The 16,750-nt window shown below is 43.7% G+C and overlaps 1 protein-coding gene across 1 annotated transcript in view; it reads right to left on the bottom strand.

Moving 5' to 3' along the window:
* Positions 1 to 6,134: 6,134 nt before the first annotated feature.
* Positions 6,135 to 16,750, bottom strand: part of GGCX (gamma-glutamyl carboxylase) — a 25,562-nt gene continuing 14,946 nt past the window's right edge. Inside the window, exons 10-15 of the mRNA XM_069943703.1 lie at positions 15,657 to 15,808; positions 15,394 to 15,563; positions 14,986 to 15,116; positions 14,597 to 14,744; positions 14,014 to 14,209; positions 6,135 to 6,458 (exon numbers count right to left, since the gene is read on the bottom strand). Coding sequence (XP_069799804.1) covers positions 6,290 to 6,458; positions 14,014 to 14,209; positions 14,597 to 14,744; positions 14,986 to 15,116; positions 15,394 to 15,563; positions 15,657 to 15,808 — 966 coding nt within the window. The 3' untranslated portion in view covers positions 6,135 to 6,289. The remainder of the gene's footprint in view (positions 6,459 to 14,013; positions 14,210 to 14,596; positions 14,745 to 14,985; positions 15,117 to 15,393; positions 15,564 to 15,656; positions 15,809 to 16,750) is intronic.

Consider the following 16,750-nt stretch of genomic DNA (forward strand, 5'->3'; position numbering starts at 1 on the left):
CCATGAGCCTTAAAATTCAGAACACCTGGCATTTTATTGAGTGCCAAAGCTGTTTTGAAGCATACTGTCTAGTGTGTGAGGTAAGGCCTAGCACTTAAACAGTTCAAGTTTATTGTACATAGGGATAAGGCTGTTCCCTTAAAGGGTTTATCTAGCGCTATAAAAACAGCCACTTTCTTCAGAGACAGTATTGCTCATCTCCAATTCAGGTGAGGTTTGCAATTGAGCTCTATCCACTTAAATGGAACTCTTGTTACAAAACCTGCACCCAAAGTACAGATGAGTGGTGCTGTCTCTGGAAGAAAGTGGCTATGTTCTTATAGTGATCGAAAAACCCCTTTTAAGGTGTTTGCTAAACTCTTCCTATTTAAAAAGGTTAGCACATGTGGGCTTTCCAGCATATAGGGACCCTTACTGAGTTGCTGCTGGAGATGGGTTGTCTAAAAAGATGTAACTGCTCTATAGTTAGTTCTCAGTGAGAGCTTCTGACTCGATTCTGGTAATTGGCGGACATCATACCACCCAGACCAGATTGAAACTTTTGGGCTTACAGTGTCGGGCTAACACTACCAGTCCCACTCTGTAGCGTCAGGCCACTGCCAGCCTTTTCCTACTATCAATCATTTTGGAGGAAACGGCCAGAAGATAAGTCATCTGCTGGCAGACCGTGTCATGATTGTCGTCTATGTTCATAAGTAGGGATAAGCAAATTTACAGTACTAAAGATGTGCTTAGCTGGTCTCTGCTGTCAGCCTGTTGCTGTTTCATGTGATGTGCAAATGGCATATGCCCAACCCCTTTACCTAAAAAAAATTATGACACGGACAACCATTTCCAAAAATTGTGGTATACATGGCCACGGGATTTTATTTAAGGTTTACTCAAGAGTTTTGGTACATGTTTAATTTATCTTTATTAATTAACGATAACATTAAAAAACATGTACTAATTCATACTTAAATAACTTAACTTAGTTTACCCAACAGGTAGTTGAAAACAACAATGTCCCCCCCCAAATTATCCTGAGGCGACCCACCCACCAATGCCGAGCATGAGGCTAACTCAATAACGCTCTGCAAGCCCATATTAAAAATATCCAAGCCTATATCGGATAGATGGACACCATCTACCCGATAAAGACCGGGAATAAAACCCTCCCAAGTCTTAAGTGACGAAAGCAAGTTCCGTCCACCGTGGCCGTGAAATTAGACATCCCACGTCTAATCATATCGAGATAAGTGTAACCAGGAAATGACCACACCAATCTCGGTATGATTTCGGAAAAGCACAAAACCGTATGCGAGTATAAAGAATGCAAAACCTTAAAAGTAAGTTTAAAATTAGTCGACCCCGACTATCAACAATGGATCGCAGAACCAGAGTCGAACCTTTTCCGGACGGATCAGTTTTGGACCGTCTGATAGACAAAGAAACCATAACACTAGAGGCCTTAACATCACAAAGACACAAAGCTGAAACCGACCGAACACTATCAGCTACTAATTCGCCGACACGGAAAGCCCAGCCTCATATGAGGACAAACAAACCTCATCGCAACAACATAGGGTAAGTAACAAGCCTACGGCCGTCTGGAGCAGGACCTCTAGACAAACGGACCCCCTTCGACACTTGTTTCACAGCAAAGCAAGCAGAGATAGAGTTTATACAAAACCACCTCTGAAAAAAAGGACACGCCGGAGACAATTTTCAATATAACAGATAAAGAGACACCGAGAGCCAACAAATCGGACAGAAAGTGCAACTGAGAGGAAGAAAGGGGGAAAAACCGGTGGCCAACACAAAAAGAACACCACCTAATCCAAGCAGCAGCATAGGCCTTCCAGGTGACTTTAGACAGTGATCTTTCCAGAAATCCAGACATCAATTCCAAATTAAATCACAAAGACCGGGCGGACAAGGAAGACCCTCCAGATCCGCCCCAGGCACCAAAGATCGGAATCGACGAATCTGTTGCCGAGACAAAGCATCCGCTATAATATTAGAAGTTCCAGGAACATATTTAGCCTTAAGCCATATATTCAAATTAAAACAGCGCAAAAACAAATGACGCAACAACTGCACAACCAAATCCGACTTAGCAGACATAGTTAATTGCAAACATTACCCCTTTATTGTCAGTGCTAACCAGTATACGTTTATTTTTAAAATCATCCCCCCATAAAGTAAGAGCAACCAACACTAGAAACAATTCCAACAACACAATGTTCTTGACAACACCAGCATTAACCCAACTAGGGTGCCATACATCAGCACACCAATGATTATCCCAAAAAGCCCCCAAACCACAGCTGCCTGCCGCATCGGTGAACAAACCCAAAGCCTCAGCGTCCACGAATTCACCCTGCCACACTGCCCTACCGTTAAATTCAGAAAGAAAGGAAAACCAAAACACGGATATCCTTCTTCAAGGGTAATGTAATACGAACATGTGAGTACGGGGAGGAGAGACCTCTCGTAGCCGCATACATCCTCCGGCAAAAAACCTTGCCCATCGGAACAACACGAATCGCAAACACAAGGTTGCCAAGCAACGATTGCAAATCCTTCAAAAAAGACTTCTTCGACAAAAAGGCCGACAACAAACCCAGGATTTTTAAAATCTTTGCCTCGGGCAAACAAAACTCCATTCTAGCAGTGTCAATGACAATACCCAAAAATTCCAACCTGGTACAGGGTAAAACAGTCTTAGTCCGGGCCAAAGGTACACTAAACTCCGAACAAACCATCTCAAATGAGGACAATAACCTCTCACAATCACCGGAACCTGAACCGCCTACAAACAAAAAATCGTCCAAGTAATGACAACACGAATGGACACCAGATCGCTCTCTAACAACCCATTCCAGAAAAGAAGAAAAAGACTCAAAGTAAAAGCAGGACATCGAAAAACCCATAGGCAGCGATTTATCAAAGAAATATTTACCACGCCACATAAAACCAAGAGAATTAAAACCAGTCGGACAAACGGGTAACAGCCTAAACGCCGACTCAATGTCGGCCTTGGACAACAATGCATCCCGACCACACGACCTAAGTAAATCAAGTGCCGAATCAAAAGAACTATAACGAACCGACACCAGAGACCAGACCAGAGTCATTTAAAGACAAACCCCTAGGAAAAGAAAGATTATGAATAAGCCTAAACTTATGAGGCTCCTTTTTTGGAATAAGACCTAACAGAGAAATCCTGAAATCCGAAAAGGGAAGGGGGGGGGGGGGGAAGAAAAAGGACCTTCCACCCTCCCTTCACATATTTCCCTGGACAATTTTTTGTCCACCTCGGACTTATTCAACAATACTGAGTTAGAGTTACCTGCAACAAAACAACCTTTACCTGTATAACTGAGAACTGGAAATCCATATTCAAAACCAAAGAGCAACAAGTCAGCCATCCGTTTGTTTGGATACCACTCTAGCCACTGGCGCATTACGTCCAGTCTCACCGGAGTCCGAGCCTTTCGGAATCGAATCTCTGACAACACCTGTCTGTTGCATGTTGTGACCAAACCTCTTAAAACATCGGGACACCGGGTGAGATCTGGCACAGTGAGCACATTCGTGCTTGTACTTACACGACTGTGCCCACTTACAAGAAGATTCATTGTAAGCAAAGCACAGTCCTTTACGAAAGGACTGAGCCGGAGCAGTCGACACCATGGGACGATTCCTCTGCGGGATCATCAACTGTATCCACAGTCCCACAGTCCTTTTGTCCCCACTTTAGGTTCGGATATACCGACAACTTTCGCCAAACATCTCATCATAATGTAGCCACGCAGTACCACCAAAGCTACGATACGCATCTAAGATTATGTCAACATGCTGAAATAGGGATGAACAGACAGCCGGATGGCGTTCCCCCAAAACAGAAGTGTAAATACAAAAAGCCTGCAACCAATTATTAAAAGATTTATAAACAACAGGCTTCTTTTTGTCGCTCTCCTCTTTTTCATCCTTACACTCTTTGAATTGTGGCAACAAGGAGAACAAATCAATAAACTCAAACTTCCAAATTTTATCTTTAGTAGATTGAGACAAAGGAAAGCCTAAAGGCGAGACAGTACATGGCAATACTTCTTTAAAACACACATCAGGTATGCCAGGTCTCGTGGTAGGGACAAGCTGCTCAGCCGGTGAACCACTAGAAGAAAAACGGTCCAATGTAGACATCCAATCATCAACTGACTTATTAACCCATGCTGTCCCGAAAGAATCCAGACCCATATTAGTAGGGGAAGACATACATTTAGCAGTAGTATTGACATTACTAGACACATTATCACTGCCCAACATCCTTAACAGAGTGGCTATTCCAGATAATGTTTTATCAACAGAAACTGCTTGCCCAGCACATGAATTAGGAACCGGCATCGCAGGGGGTGGGGGGCGCTAAAAGCACCACACTCACCCAGACTATCTGCCCTGTCGGCATCCTTCAACGAAGCAGTAGGTCTGAAATCTCCTTCGTCTGCACCCTCTTCTTCTTAGATTGCCCCTTACAGCCTCTGTCCGCAGGCTTAACCGGTGACTTACTCTTCTCCGCCTCCGACACCGGCCATCGCTCCGCCGGAAGGACCGCCTCCATCTCAGACGCTGCCACTTGTCATATCACCGGATCTTCCTGCGCCGGAAACAGGCAGACGAAACAGGCCGCCCGGATTCACCACATCACCGGCCATGATGGATCTGCCGGACCCCGGGAGTCCCGAAGCCTTCACACCGGATCCGGTAGGTACTGTCTCTCCATCTTCGGTGGCAATGCAAAGGCACCGTTTTAACCAGTCTTCGCCACCTAACCCAGACGCTCTGGAGAGCACTTTATAGTAGAGATCTTCCATTGCGCAGCAAGAAATCACGGAAAGCGATAAGCCAAGGTAGCTCCTTCTTTGTCTTAATGTAACTGTATCAACGGTTACCGGCATCGGGTGGTTTTGATAAGCTGGTATGATGACGTCATCTTGTTTTTTGACCAATTATTTGGATACTTACAAAACTCTGCCCAGTAACCAGCAGCGGATCATGCTTCTTCCTGAAAATTAAGCTTTTAATATGAAAACAACCGATCTCCCTTGAAGGGGGATCTGATTATAAAAATAAATATCTATCCCTCTCTCTATGGGCAGCCAATGCACTCACATGTATCCCTTTCGCTTATTAGCTCCATGGATATTTCAGGAGCCAGGAAAAGTTGGATCCAGTTCTGGAAAACTTCTCCCATGACTGGATCCAGCTTTTCCAAGCACTCAGTGCGGAGCTGGCTGTCGGCAGAGACTAGCAAAGTGATTCCCTAGTACTGTAAATTTGCTTATACCCATTTTTAAGTCTTGCCATAAAGCATGTCACTAAATGCTGTTAAAAGCTGCTCAGGCAAGATGGCAGCCCCCTTAACTATATATTTAAAAAAAAAAACAAAAAAACAAGTTTTAGTATCTGAGTAATCCGTGAAAGAATGTAGGTGATACATTCCCTTTAACGAACTAGTGTGGGGAAATGACATAGCTAGCAGCATGATTCGGTTTACGAAGTTTCTACCCTAGAGAAGTTGTGTAATGGGTTCCTGACTACCTTTGGGGCCTATGATGCCAAGAAAGTTGCGGACACTTATCAGACCTTTGTTTTTCTCTGCAAGTAAACTGATCAACACTAGAGATGAGCAAAACTCAAGTCCAATCATTCAATGTTTAAATACAGGTGGCTACAGAAGTTGGATGCCTATGGCTGCACCCATGTTTTTATGGACTCCCTAGGGCTGCACCCAACTTCTTCAGCCACCGGTAATCGAATGCTGAACGACTGGACTCTAGCATGCTTGAGTTGGGCTCATCTCTAGTCAGTAGTAAACCAGAATACTGTTACCTGAAAGCAGATACCTAGTGAGCGGTGCAGCACTTTACATCTGTGCTGTTGGGTAATGAAGCTCTTGGAATCACATTACAGATGTAACACTATCTCTGGCTCTGGTGATGACAGATTATATTGGGTTCAAGCACAGTTATACCATAACAAAGGTGCAGCTTTTAGTTGTCCGTGCCCCTCCCACTTTTGGTAAAACTGTGTGTGGACCCAACCTGAGAAATGAGCAGACAGAATAGGTGCACAGTACCGGACTAACATTGTCTCTATGGGTAAAATAGTTTTATTTCTGCTTCATCCTGTAGTGTAAAATCCCATGTATAAAAGAATTCAGCTTGTCCCTCCATACAAAAAAACAAAACAAAGTTATAAAATAGTCCAATGATACTGAAAATGATGATCATATAAGGTGCGGTCACAGGTCTGTGTGTTCTGGCTCTTTCATGGCGTCATCTTGCTGCTTAGCTTCCTGATGTCTCGGATCTTCATATTTAATATTGGCAAAGGCCACTTCTGCTGCCAGCTGCTCCAGGGGTGGCTTCCCGAATAAGAGGTTCCGCAGGGAAATGGCTGTCATCAGACAACTGCACAAGAGAACAATCATTAACATGGTCAGGACGGTTTAGGTAGACTATACATTAGGCTGGTTACACACAAGTGTATTACATGCGGATGTCAATCCAGGCCAGGAATTACATCCATTATAGTGCGTTTACACAGACAGATCTGACAGATTTTTAAAGCCAAAGCCAGGAACAGACTATAAACAGGGAACAGGTCATAAAGGAAAGACTGAGATTTCTCCTTTTTTTATAAATCCATTCCTGGATTTGGCTTCAGTAATCTGTCTGTGTAAACGCACCATTACACCATGTAAAAATACACATGTAATCTGGCCTTCTGGGGAGTTGCAACAGTGATAGTCCTGCTCTGTTCACATACATTTTAACAGTGATTTTGCAAAGTGATTTTTGCAAAGTAGATATTGCACAGGATCGTTCCATTCAGTCCAAACAAGCCCCATTGCATATACTATAATTTTACTCATCTCAACCTAACATCAGACAGTGATTCCTATTTCAGATACTCATATCCACAGGATGTTTACAGAACAGGGGTCTTCCCCAACCCCCTGAAAAGGAGTGGTGGTCCATACACAGGCAGAGCTATCTCAATTCACACTGTGCGATGGCGCTGAGCAGATGTGTGTGCGACTCCTCTAACCATGGAACTATATTAAAGGAGTACTCCAAAGGCAAAAATAAATAAACTGGTGTCGGAAAGTATACAGATTTGTAAATTATTTCTATTTAAAAATCTCACGTCTTCCAGCATTTATCAGCTGTTGTATGTCCTGCAGGAAGTGGTGTATCCTTTCCAGTCTGATATGGTGCTCTCTGCTGCTACCTCTGTCCATGTCAGGAACTATCCAGAGTAGTAGAGGTTTTCTATGGGGATTTACTCCTGCTCTGGACAGTTCCTGACATGGACAGAGGTGGCAGCAGAGAGCACTGTGTCAGAAGAGAATACACCACTTCCTGCAGGACATACAGCAGCTGATAAGTACATGAAGACTTGAGATTTTTAAGCAAAAGTAATTTACAAATCTGTATAACTTTCTGACACTAGTTAACTTAATTTTTTCCTTCGTAGCACCCCTTTAAAGCGACTCTGTACCCACAATCTGCCCCCCCAAACAGCTTGTACCTTCGGATAGCGGCTTTTAATCCAACATCTGTCCTGGGATTTGTTCGAATGCAGTTATTGTCATAAAAACAACTTTTATTCCTGTAGCGCTGTGTCTAACGGCCAGGGCTTACATTTGTATATGCATTAGGGTGGCACACCCTCTCTGTCCTTCCTCCCCACCCTAATCATCATTAGGAATGCTCCAGGCAGATTGCTTCCTATTCCCCACCTGTGTGTATAATAAACATGGGCTTGATCATTAATACACCTGTGCAAGGCTCAAACAGCAGGAAATGTTCCTGGATCATTCCTAATGATGAGGAGGGTGGGGAGGAAGGAGGTGGTGCCAGCCTAGTGCATATACAAATGTAAGCCACGGCCGTTAGACACAGCGCTGCAGGATTAAAAGTTGTTTTTAGGAGAATAACTGAATCCCCTGCCGAACGGACCCCAGGACAGATCTTGGATTAAAAGCAGCTATCCGAAGATACAAGTGGTTTGGGGGGGGGGGGGGGTCAGATTGTGGGTACAGAATCGCTTTAAGCATGCACATGAAAACCCAAGTCAGCTTTCACATATGGTATTGTTTGTGGGTAAGGGAGTTGTCTGGAATTTAAACAAGAGCTGGAAATGCTATGAGACAGAAAAAGCACCACAATTCTCCCACACATCACACTGCTGCCTGTAACACACTATACATTCAAACACCACCAATAAGGACAGGGATTGGCTGAAGCATCACCTGGATGTATGATATCATCATATGGGTAATATCCTACTTTCATAAGTCCACCTATTAAGCAATTTTCAGAAATTCTTGGACAAGGTCTCTAAGTTTTATATAGTAAACTGGTATGACCTACATCAGTCACTTACTGCATATCATGAGGACATGGTATCTACAGCTATAGATAGAGGCAGCCTAATTCTCCATTGTTCCTGTATAGCCCCAGCCTAAATCACTCTAGCACTCAGCTGTAATAGGGTCTTCTCTCACACTTGTGTTCTGATATGAAGCATACTGCGTTTGCTTGTCTTTCCTCTAGATACACATACTGATCTGTAAAATCTGATTTTTAGATCCAGCGCTCCATGTATTCCAATCATATCATAGATGGCAAGTGGCCTAGTACATCTTGTGTGTGCATAGGAGTAACCCGCATGGCAATGAGAGCTGGAAGGACACACGTTAGATTGTATCTGCAGTCTTATAATCATTTACCTGCACTTTCTCGCTCTATGATCAGCCTTTAGGGCTGGGTAGGTTGGCACAGAATCATTCGGCATGCCTGCATTAGTTGTAATCTAATCTAGGACACAGGAGTCCACAGTGATATAAACGCCCACAGCCGCAGAAGTGATACGACACTGCCAATGTGTTATACAAGTCACCCCTAATATCTACTCCAACGTTCCCCAAATGCAGCCACACTAAAACTTCCAGCATCCCCAGTTGGCCAGAGGCTGTAAAGCTCCTCCTAGTGGCTGCTGTAGGGTACTAGCCTGCTGTGAGTAGTTATTGGAGGGCAGGAAACCATTACAGAATGACAAATAATATGAGCCTAAGGGCCCTATTCCACCAGACGATTATTATTCACATAATCGTTAACGATCTCAAGTGACCGCTATTGCGAAAGACCTGAAAACGTCCACTCATTTCCATGGAACGATAATCATTACTTATGATCGTATTTGCAGTCGTTTTTTCTTCGCTATTGCGTTCGTATCTACTGCGAACGACGTCTTATTCAATGCGAACGATTTGCGAACGAGCAACGATAAAAAAAGGTCCAGGTCTTATAAAGAGATCAACGATTTCTCGTTTGGTCGTTAATCGTTACCTGCATTTCAACCAAACGATTATCGTTTAGATTCGAATGATTTAACGATAATCTGAACGATAATCGTCCGGTGGAATAGGGCTCTAAAGGTGTGAACATCGGTGAAGGCAGACCAGAGAAACTGGAAATCGATCAGTCATTACACATAGGAAAAAAAAAGTAGAACTCTGCTCTCATTATCTAAGAACGCTCTAAAACACAGGAGTGGAACCTAATCTGTTGCCGTGGGCGACTACTAGAGATGAGCGATACTACAGTAGTAGCAAAGCGCTTCGACAGGCTTGGTTGTTGGCTTGTCAGCTGTCTACCTTTGAACTACGTGCCACTACTCCCTGAGTGCCTGGAAAAGCTGGATCCAGTCCTCCAGTCCAGTTTTCCAGGACTAGATCCAGCTTTTCCAGACACCCGGTTAGGAGACAGAGTTCATAGGCAGCCTTCTGACAAGCCGACCGCCGAGCCTAGTGAAGTGCCCTGCCACTACTGTATCCCTAGCAAGTACTCCAGGTTTCCTTTGTACCAATTTCCCTTCATTTCCTTCAGAGCCATAGTGCAGACAGGTGTTGCCTATAGCAACCAATACTCTATGTCTTTTTATGTTGCGTTAGGCCCCGTTCCCACCGAGCAAAGGTAGCGGAATTCCGCGACGGAATGCCGTTAGACTCCCATTATGAGCGGGAGGCTATGGGAGGCGCACGCTCCTGCTCTGTACGCGCTGAAGAATGAACATGTTCATTCTTCAGCGCGGACAGGGCAGGAGCGCGCGCCTCCCATAGACTCCCATTATGAGCGGGAGGCTAACGACATTTCATGGCGGACAATTCCGTCGTGGAATTCCGCTACCTTTGCTCAGTGGGAACGGGGCCTTATTGCTACAGACAACATCTCTCTATTGGGATATGTATCAAAATAAAAAGTAAGGCTACTCACAGAAAAACAACATGGACTATTCCTATTTGCTACAGTCAACATTGATTTTTAACGATAATCGATCACAAACGAGCGCTTTTAGGAATGACCTACAAATGTTCACCATAACACACAGAGCGATAGTCGTTGTTGTGATAGTTTACTCCTCCTAAACCCGGCAATAGAATGAACAATGTGTATCATTAGAGTATATTTAGCGAACGATTTTATGGTCAGCTTAAAAGATGCGATCAAATGACACAAATGATTTTTCGACCGTTGCCTGCATACCCGAAACTATTAGCGTTTATCGTGCGAACAATTGTTATATCGTTCAAATTTAATTTAATAGGGCACTTACATGGCGCTTCTCTCTAGAATCCTATACCCAGAGGCAGGTCTGCATATGTGGCACCGTCTCCAAGTCAGAGTCGTGTGTTCACAAAGGATTACTCTGCTTGTTTACCATGGGGAATGTCCTCTAATGACCCCTTTACATTCCAGTCCTTGTCCCCTAAGGTTATACTGAAGCTTATGGTGCGTTTACACAGACAGATTTATCTGACAGATCTTTGAAGCCAAAACCAGGAACAGACTATAAACAGAGAACAGATCATAAAGGAAAGACTGGGATCTATCCTCTTTTCAAATCCATTTTTGGCTTTGGCTTCCAAAATCTGTCAGATAAATCTTTCTGTGTAAACGCACCCTTACAAGTGGCGCTCACGGTACCTACAGCTGGAATTTTCTATGGGGATTTGCTACTGGTCTGACTTTATAGAAATAATTTACTAATCTGAAAACTTCTTTTTCTTCTCTGGAGTACCCCTTTAACCACACAGTAAGATAAGAGACTTTCCACAACATAGGGATCACTGTGGCCTTAGCTGTGTGAAGGGAGGTCTATGGATCAATTTAGTGCCAAGAACATATGCAATTAAATACTATGCAAACATGTATTATAGCGGCCTAACCTGCCTTATAATAGTTACTCTAGCATATCAGTGGCATCTCTTTCTTGATGAATTAATTTTCCAACCTGTGGCTTAAATTCCCAGCACACCTGGAATGCCATGAAGGTTGTAGGTGAGCGCAGTCTGTGTGTGAAACTAATGGTGCGTTTACACCGAACGATTATCGTTCGAATTTTCCTGATAACGATCGCGTTTGAGCGATAATCGGCAGCTGTAAACACAACGAACGATCAAGAGACGAGCGAGAAATGGTTCATTGTGATCTTTAAACAAGTCCTCAAATCGTCGTTGGTCGTTCGCTAAAAATTCGCAGATCGCTTTGTCTAAGCAGTCTTTCAAAGATTCACCCTATGTGTGAGATGGGCTTAAGCGATCTTAAAAACGATCACATTAACGATTTATCTCTTCATGTAAATGTTGATCGTTAGAAAAACCAAATTGTTGCTTCAAAATCGTTAAACGATCGATTGGGCGAATCATCGCTCTGTGTTAACGGACCATAATACAGTCCCATAGACTTACATGGGGAGTCCAGCTCCACGTGGAAAGAACTTGCGTAGTGTGCCCCACTTCCAGCTTGTCCTAGTGATTGGTTCGGTTTTTTATAAATGAGAAAAAGTGTAAAAGGGCCCTAAGTGTCAACTATAATAACTTTCTTTTTCCTACATTACCATGGCTTGTAACACATCAGGTATAGCGAGTCAAAAGTGCATCTCTTAAACTAGTATAGCAACTAGCCATGTAGTTGGTATTGGGTGCATCACATCATGGGCCCCACACTTTACAGAACTTAGAGGGGCAAATTCTGTGTCTGAACAATAAGTTCTCATAAGAGAGCGCTGTATTTACTAAAACCCGCCATTCTGGCAACACAGGAAGCCTTGGATCCATCCAGTGAAGAGCAATCGCCTTTCTAACTGAAATAAGGATCCTCTAATAAAAATAATTTGTAGTTGGGACCACACTTCATCGTCAAGCAGTCCCCACCGACATTATTTGAGGGAGCGGTCCACAGGGTGCCGCAAAATTTTTTATCTAGTATATCCAAAGCCCAAAAAAGCTTACCAAAGGACACCCCCAAATCATGTGAATAAAATCAAAGTGTGGGTATTTGCACCTATGGCACTTCGTCATAGAGCACCTGCCCATCTTACATAGTCAGGGTTTGAACGTTTAATATGCCGCTATGACAAATCTAAATTTATTAAAAAAGACAGTATCCATTTAAAAAGACTGACACATCACTATGGTGGCATAAAGCTAGAATATACGGGCATATACTGATAGCACCAGTGTCTGACAACAGTGATACCCACCATGCCACTTCATCCGATCTGTATTTTCCACAAGATCTGAACTATGATGGTGATCGGACAACACTGCCATAATACTAAAGATATGCCACCAATAAAAAATCCTTATAACAACTTCCGTACGGCAGCATTCTCTCAATGACACTTTTAGCTGCTTTCTGTTTCTACTGCTAGATCTGGTTTTACAAGATATGAAGTGAAAGGAGCTCAGAAAAATACTCGGTGTAACTATGAGAATATAAGAAGCAGTGAAGTGAATGGGATTCTTTGCACATACATTGCCCAGAGCTGTTGAATGAGGAAACGCTCAACTTCCCTTTTGCCTGATACTTTGATAAAAAACCTCCTGTCAGCATCTGCTGTATATTCTGGGGGTGGGATCTGCTGGAAAAGACTAAACTAAATCGTATTCCCAGGCCTAGAGGAATGTTATTTACTGAGCAGTCATAGCGATAAGGGCAGCCGCGGCCTCTGACCAGTATTCATGTGCTTCCGGCTTACATGCATATATCACACCTACTTAAAGGAGAAGTCCGGCAAAATTTTTATTAAAGAATTGTATTGTCCCCTAAAAGTTATACAAATCACCAATATATACTTATTACAGGAAATGCTTATAAAGTGTTTTTTTCCCCTGCAATTACTACTGCATCAAGGCTTCACTTCCTGGATAAAATGGTGATGTGACGACCCGACTCCCAGAGCTGTTGGCAGGGCAGAGGGACACTGAGGGACACAGGGCAATGGAGGGACACTGAGCATCCCCCTGCTATCATCCACTCCAGCAACCACAGCCCGCACAGCTCTGGGAGTCGGATCGTGACATCACCATTTTAACCAGGAAGTGAAGCCTTGATGCAGTAGTAAGTGCAGGGAAAAAAACACTTTATAAGCATTTCCCGTAATAAGTGTATATTGGTGATTTGTATAACTTTTAGGGGGCAATACAATACTTTAATAAACATTTTTGCCAGACTTCTCTTTTAATACAGCCACTTATATTGATGAAATCCGCTGCGCAGATTAGGTACATGTAAACATAACCTTAGTGGACCCTGCACATCTAATACAAGCCTACATTTATAGTAAACATTGGCTGTTATGCCATTATACATTATAGCACAGGTGTAGGAACCTTTGGCCCTCCAGCTGTTGCAAAACTACAACTCCCATCATGCCTGGACAGCCAAAGCTAAAGCTTTGTCTGTTCAGGCATGATGGGAGTTGTAGTTTTGCAACAGCTGGAGAGCCAAGGTTCCCTACCATAGCATGTGGTATTATTTGTAAGACAGGGACCTGGTAATTTGCCTCTAAAAGGTTAAACTGAAACAATACTAGAACTGAACAGACTGGTGAAGCCAAAGTGCAGGACCACATTAAATTACTTAAGAATCCGACAGAAGCCCGGTCCTTTACCTTCGTCGTAGGAGATAATACTTCTTATTCATAAACTTCTGAAATCTCTCCACTACTGTAGCATTTCGCCTACGTTCTGCCTCTTCTATCCGCCTTTGTCTGCGCAGGAAGGCAACCACCAGGGGGTCTGAGGCATTGAGGTCTTCCACGGCTCCGGAGATGAGGGGCTGTAATTCGGGGGGCAGGGGAGAGGTTTCTAGGAAGCAAACCAAAATCTGGACTCAGGTATAGTAATGCTAATAATAACGACAAGTATGTAACCAGAGCTGCATTAAAAATATGGTATCATATAATGCAGGGATGGGGAACCTCTGGCATTACAGCTGTTGCAAAACTACAATTCACAATTTCCTATCATGCCTGGAAAGCCAAAGCTTTGGTTTTCACTATCCAGGCATGATGGGTATTGTAACTTTGCAACAGCTGGCGAGCCAAAGGTTCCCCATCCCTGATATAATGCAATGTTCTCAGCCACACTGCATTCTGGATCTCTCAACCTATATGAATGTATATGCTAGAAAACATGAGCTCAAACCTAAAAAAGAAGTTTGATATGCCGATCCTCACATTAGGGATCACTTACCACTCCCATTCTCCACCTTCTCCTTCAGCTCCTGCAGTCGGGTGAGGTTTTGTTCCAGGGTCACTGCTGTGGTGTTGACATACAGGTACATGTAACATGAGGGTCCTGGTGACACGGTGAACACCTTGTGGTATTCCCCTGCTGGTAACTAAAAGATAGATCCATAAGTATCAATTGCACTTCTAGGGCTAGCTGCCCTTACTCAGTATCCTTGGGCAAAGTCAGTGAAATACAGTCATACATCCCAATGTTTACAATGCTAACATATAGGCTGGCGGTGTGACAGAACTAAAACAAGGAAGAGAACATCACATGCCTGACTTGCTAACAATCATTTGTCACATCCATAGGAAGGAAAACAAGGAAGCAAATACTGAATATACATTTACCTGCATGCGTTCTCCCTCTCTCAGGGTGAAGTTCTTCGCATCCTTCACTATCTCCACATTGACTTCGCCTTGCAGCACCTGTACACTGGTGTTACCCAGATCCTCACTCACAAAATTCTCTAAGTGAAGACCTATTATACAGAGGGAAGAGAAGAGATTAATATAAAGGCATAAAGGAGTTATATACAATGTTTAGCACCAATCCAAAAGATAGCTTGGTGTCAGACCAAAGAGTGACCCCTGAGTCCCTTACATGAATGAAGCAGCGGTCAGCTGTCTTAGCCAGTCCCATAACAAGTGAATGGAGTGGCGACACACATCAGGTTCAGAGAATGTTGCCGAACCCAAACAGTTGGCCAGTTCCCCTAACATCCAGCATTGGATGGACCATAACAATGCGTCAATTACCTGGGAAATCTGCAATGAACACCACATCTGTCAGATTATCCAAACTGTCCTCAACCTCCAGGAACTTTGCTCTCCAAGGAGACAGATCGACCAGCAATGGTTGAACCCAGGGTGTTTTGTGGAAGGGCGACCAATCTGCTTTCACAATGTCCACTGTGGGGTCATACAACCTGACAGAGAATCCAGTCACGACACATGCTTACTAAGTTCAGGTAACAGTAATAGTAAGTGATATCACACTAGCATGGCTGCAACGTACTTACCTCTGCTGGAAACGGTCATTGATGGACACCCATACATCAAAGTATATTTCAGGCTCGGAGATATTATAAGCTCCCAGCAGGCCTTGCAGGCAGGTGGCATACTGCTTCAGCATGTCAGCATGATCCTTCCAGCGCCGCGTCTGTGTGAAAACCTAATAGAGCAATGTGCGTGTCAGTACAGGGTGGGCTGAGGACACCAGAAGTAATGCAGTCCTGATAAGTCTGCAGCACAGCTAGTGACTACTACAGGGTATACATGTTATAACAGCACCATTTATTAATGCCTAATCTCCCAAAGCCTTTACAGTGTATAATCCTAGCTCACAGCTGAGGTTTTTCTATGATCAACAACAGCGGCATACCCACAGCATATGCCATATGGCTGTTTCTGACTTGAAGAATAAAGTGTAGCTACAGAGTCAGGTTGCACTAATGTTGTGCTATGTGCAAACAATTCTAGAACATTCAAGTGTCCTTTAAGTGTTCCTCTCATATAAAACAAAACTCTTAAAAAGAGGTAATCTGGCAAATGTACAAAAAAAAAAAAAAAAAAAAAAAAGGGCAGGGAGTGGTGAGAACATAACTATCAAGGAATACTTACCCATTCCTGTGCCCCCACAATGTCACTGCTCACTGTCAGCCTCTGGTCTCCTGTATCTCCTGGCTTTCTGTGTCGTCATGACCCAACAGAAACTACTCGCTCAGCCAGTCAGTGATTGTAGAGGTGTCCTGCCTCAGTCACTGACTGGTTCAGTGGGCATTTCTGAGCCCGGTCGTGACTAGGGATGCACGATGCACCGAAAAATCGATACTACTATCGATTTTCGGGGCAAAAAAACGGTTCGATACCAGGATTTCATAATATCGATACTTTATGTTAAACTACAAAATAGCGTAGTTTAACATATAGTGCCGAGAACATGACAGGCGGCTACCTGAGCGCCTGTCATGTTCTCTCTGTGCCACCCCTGCGAACACAGACCCGGGACCCTGCGCACTCACTCAGGCTCAGATCATCCACCTACCATGCAGCTGCCGCCGGCAAATTTTAGGTCGCCGCTCCTGCCTCTGACATCGCCAGCCCCGGGACACGT

Source organism: Dendropsophus ebraccatus, chromosome 1 (assembly GCF_027789765.1).
Source record: "Dendropsophus ebraccatus isolate aDenEbr1 chromosome 1, aDenEbr1.pat, whole genome shotgun sequence".
NCBI lineage: Eukaryota > Metazoa > Chordata > Amphibia > Anura > Hylidae > Dendropsophus > Dendropsophus ebraccatus.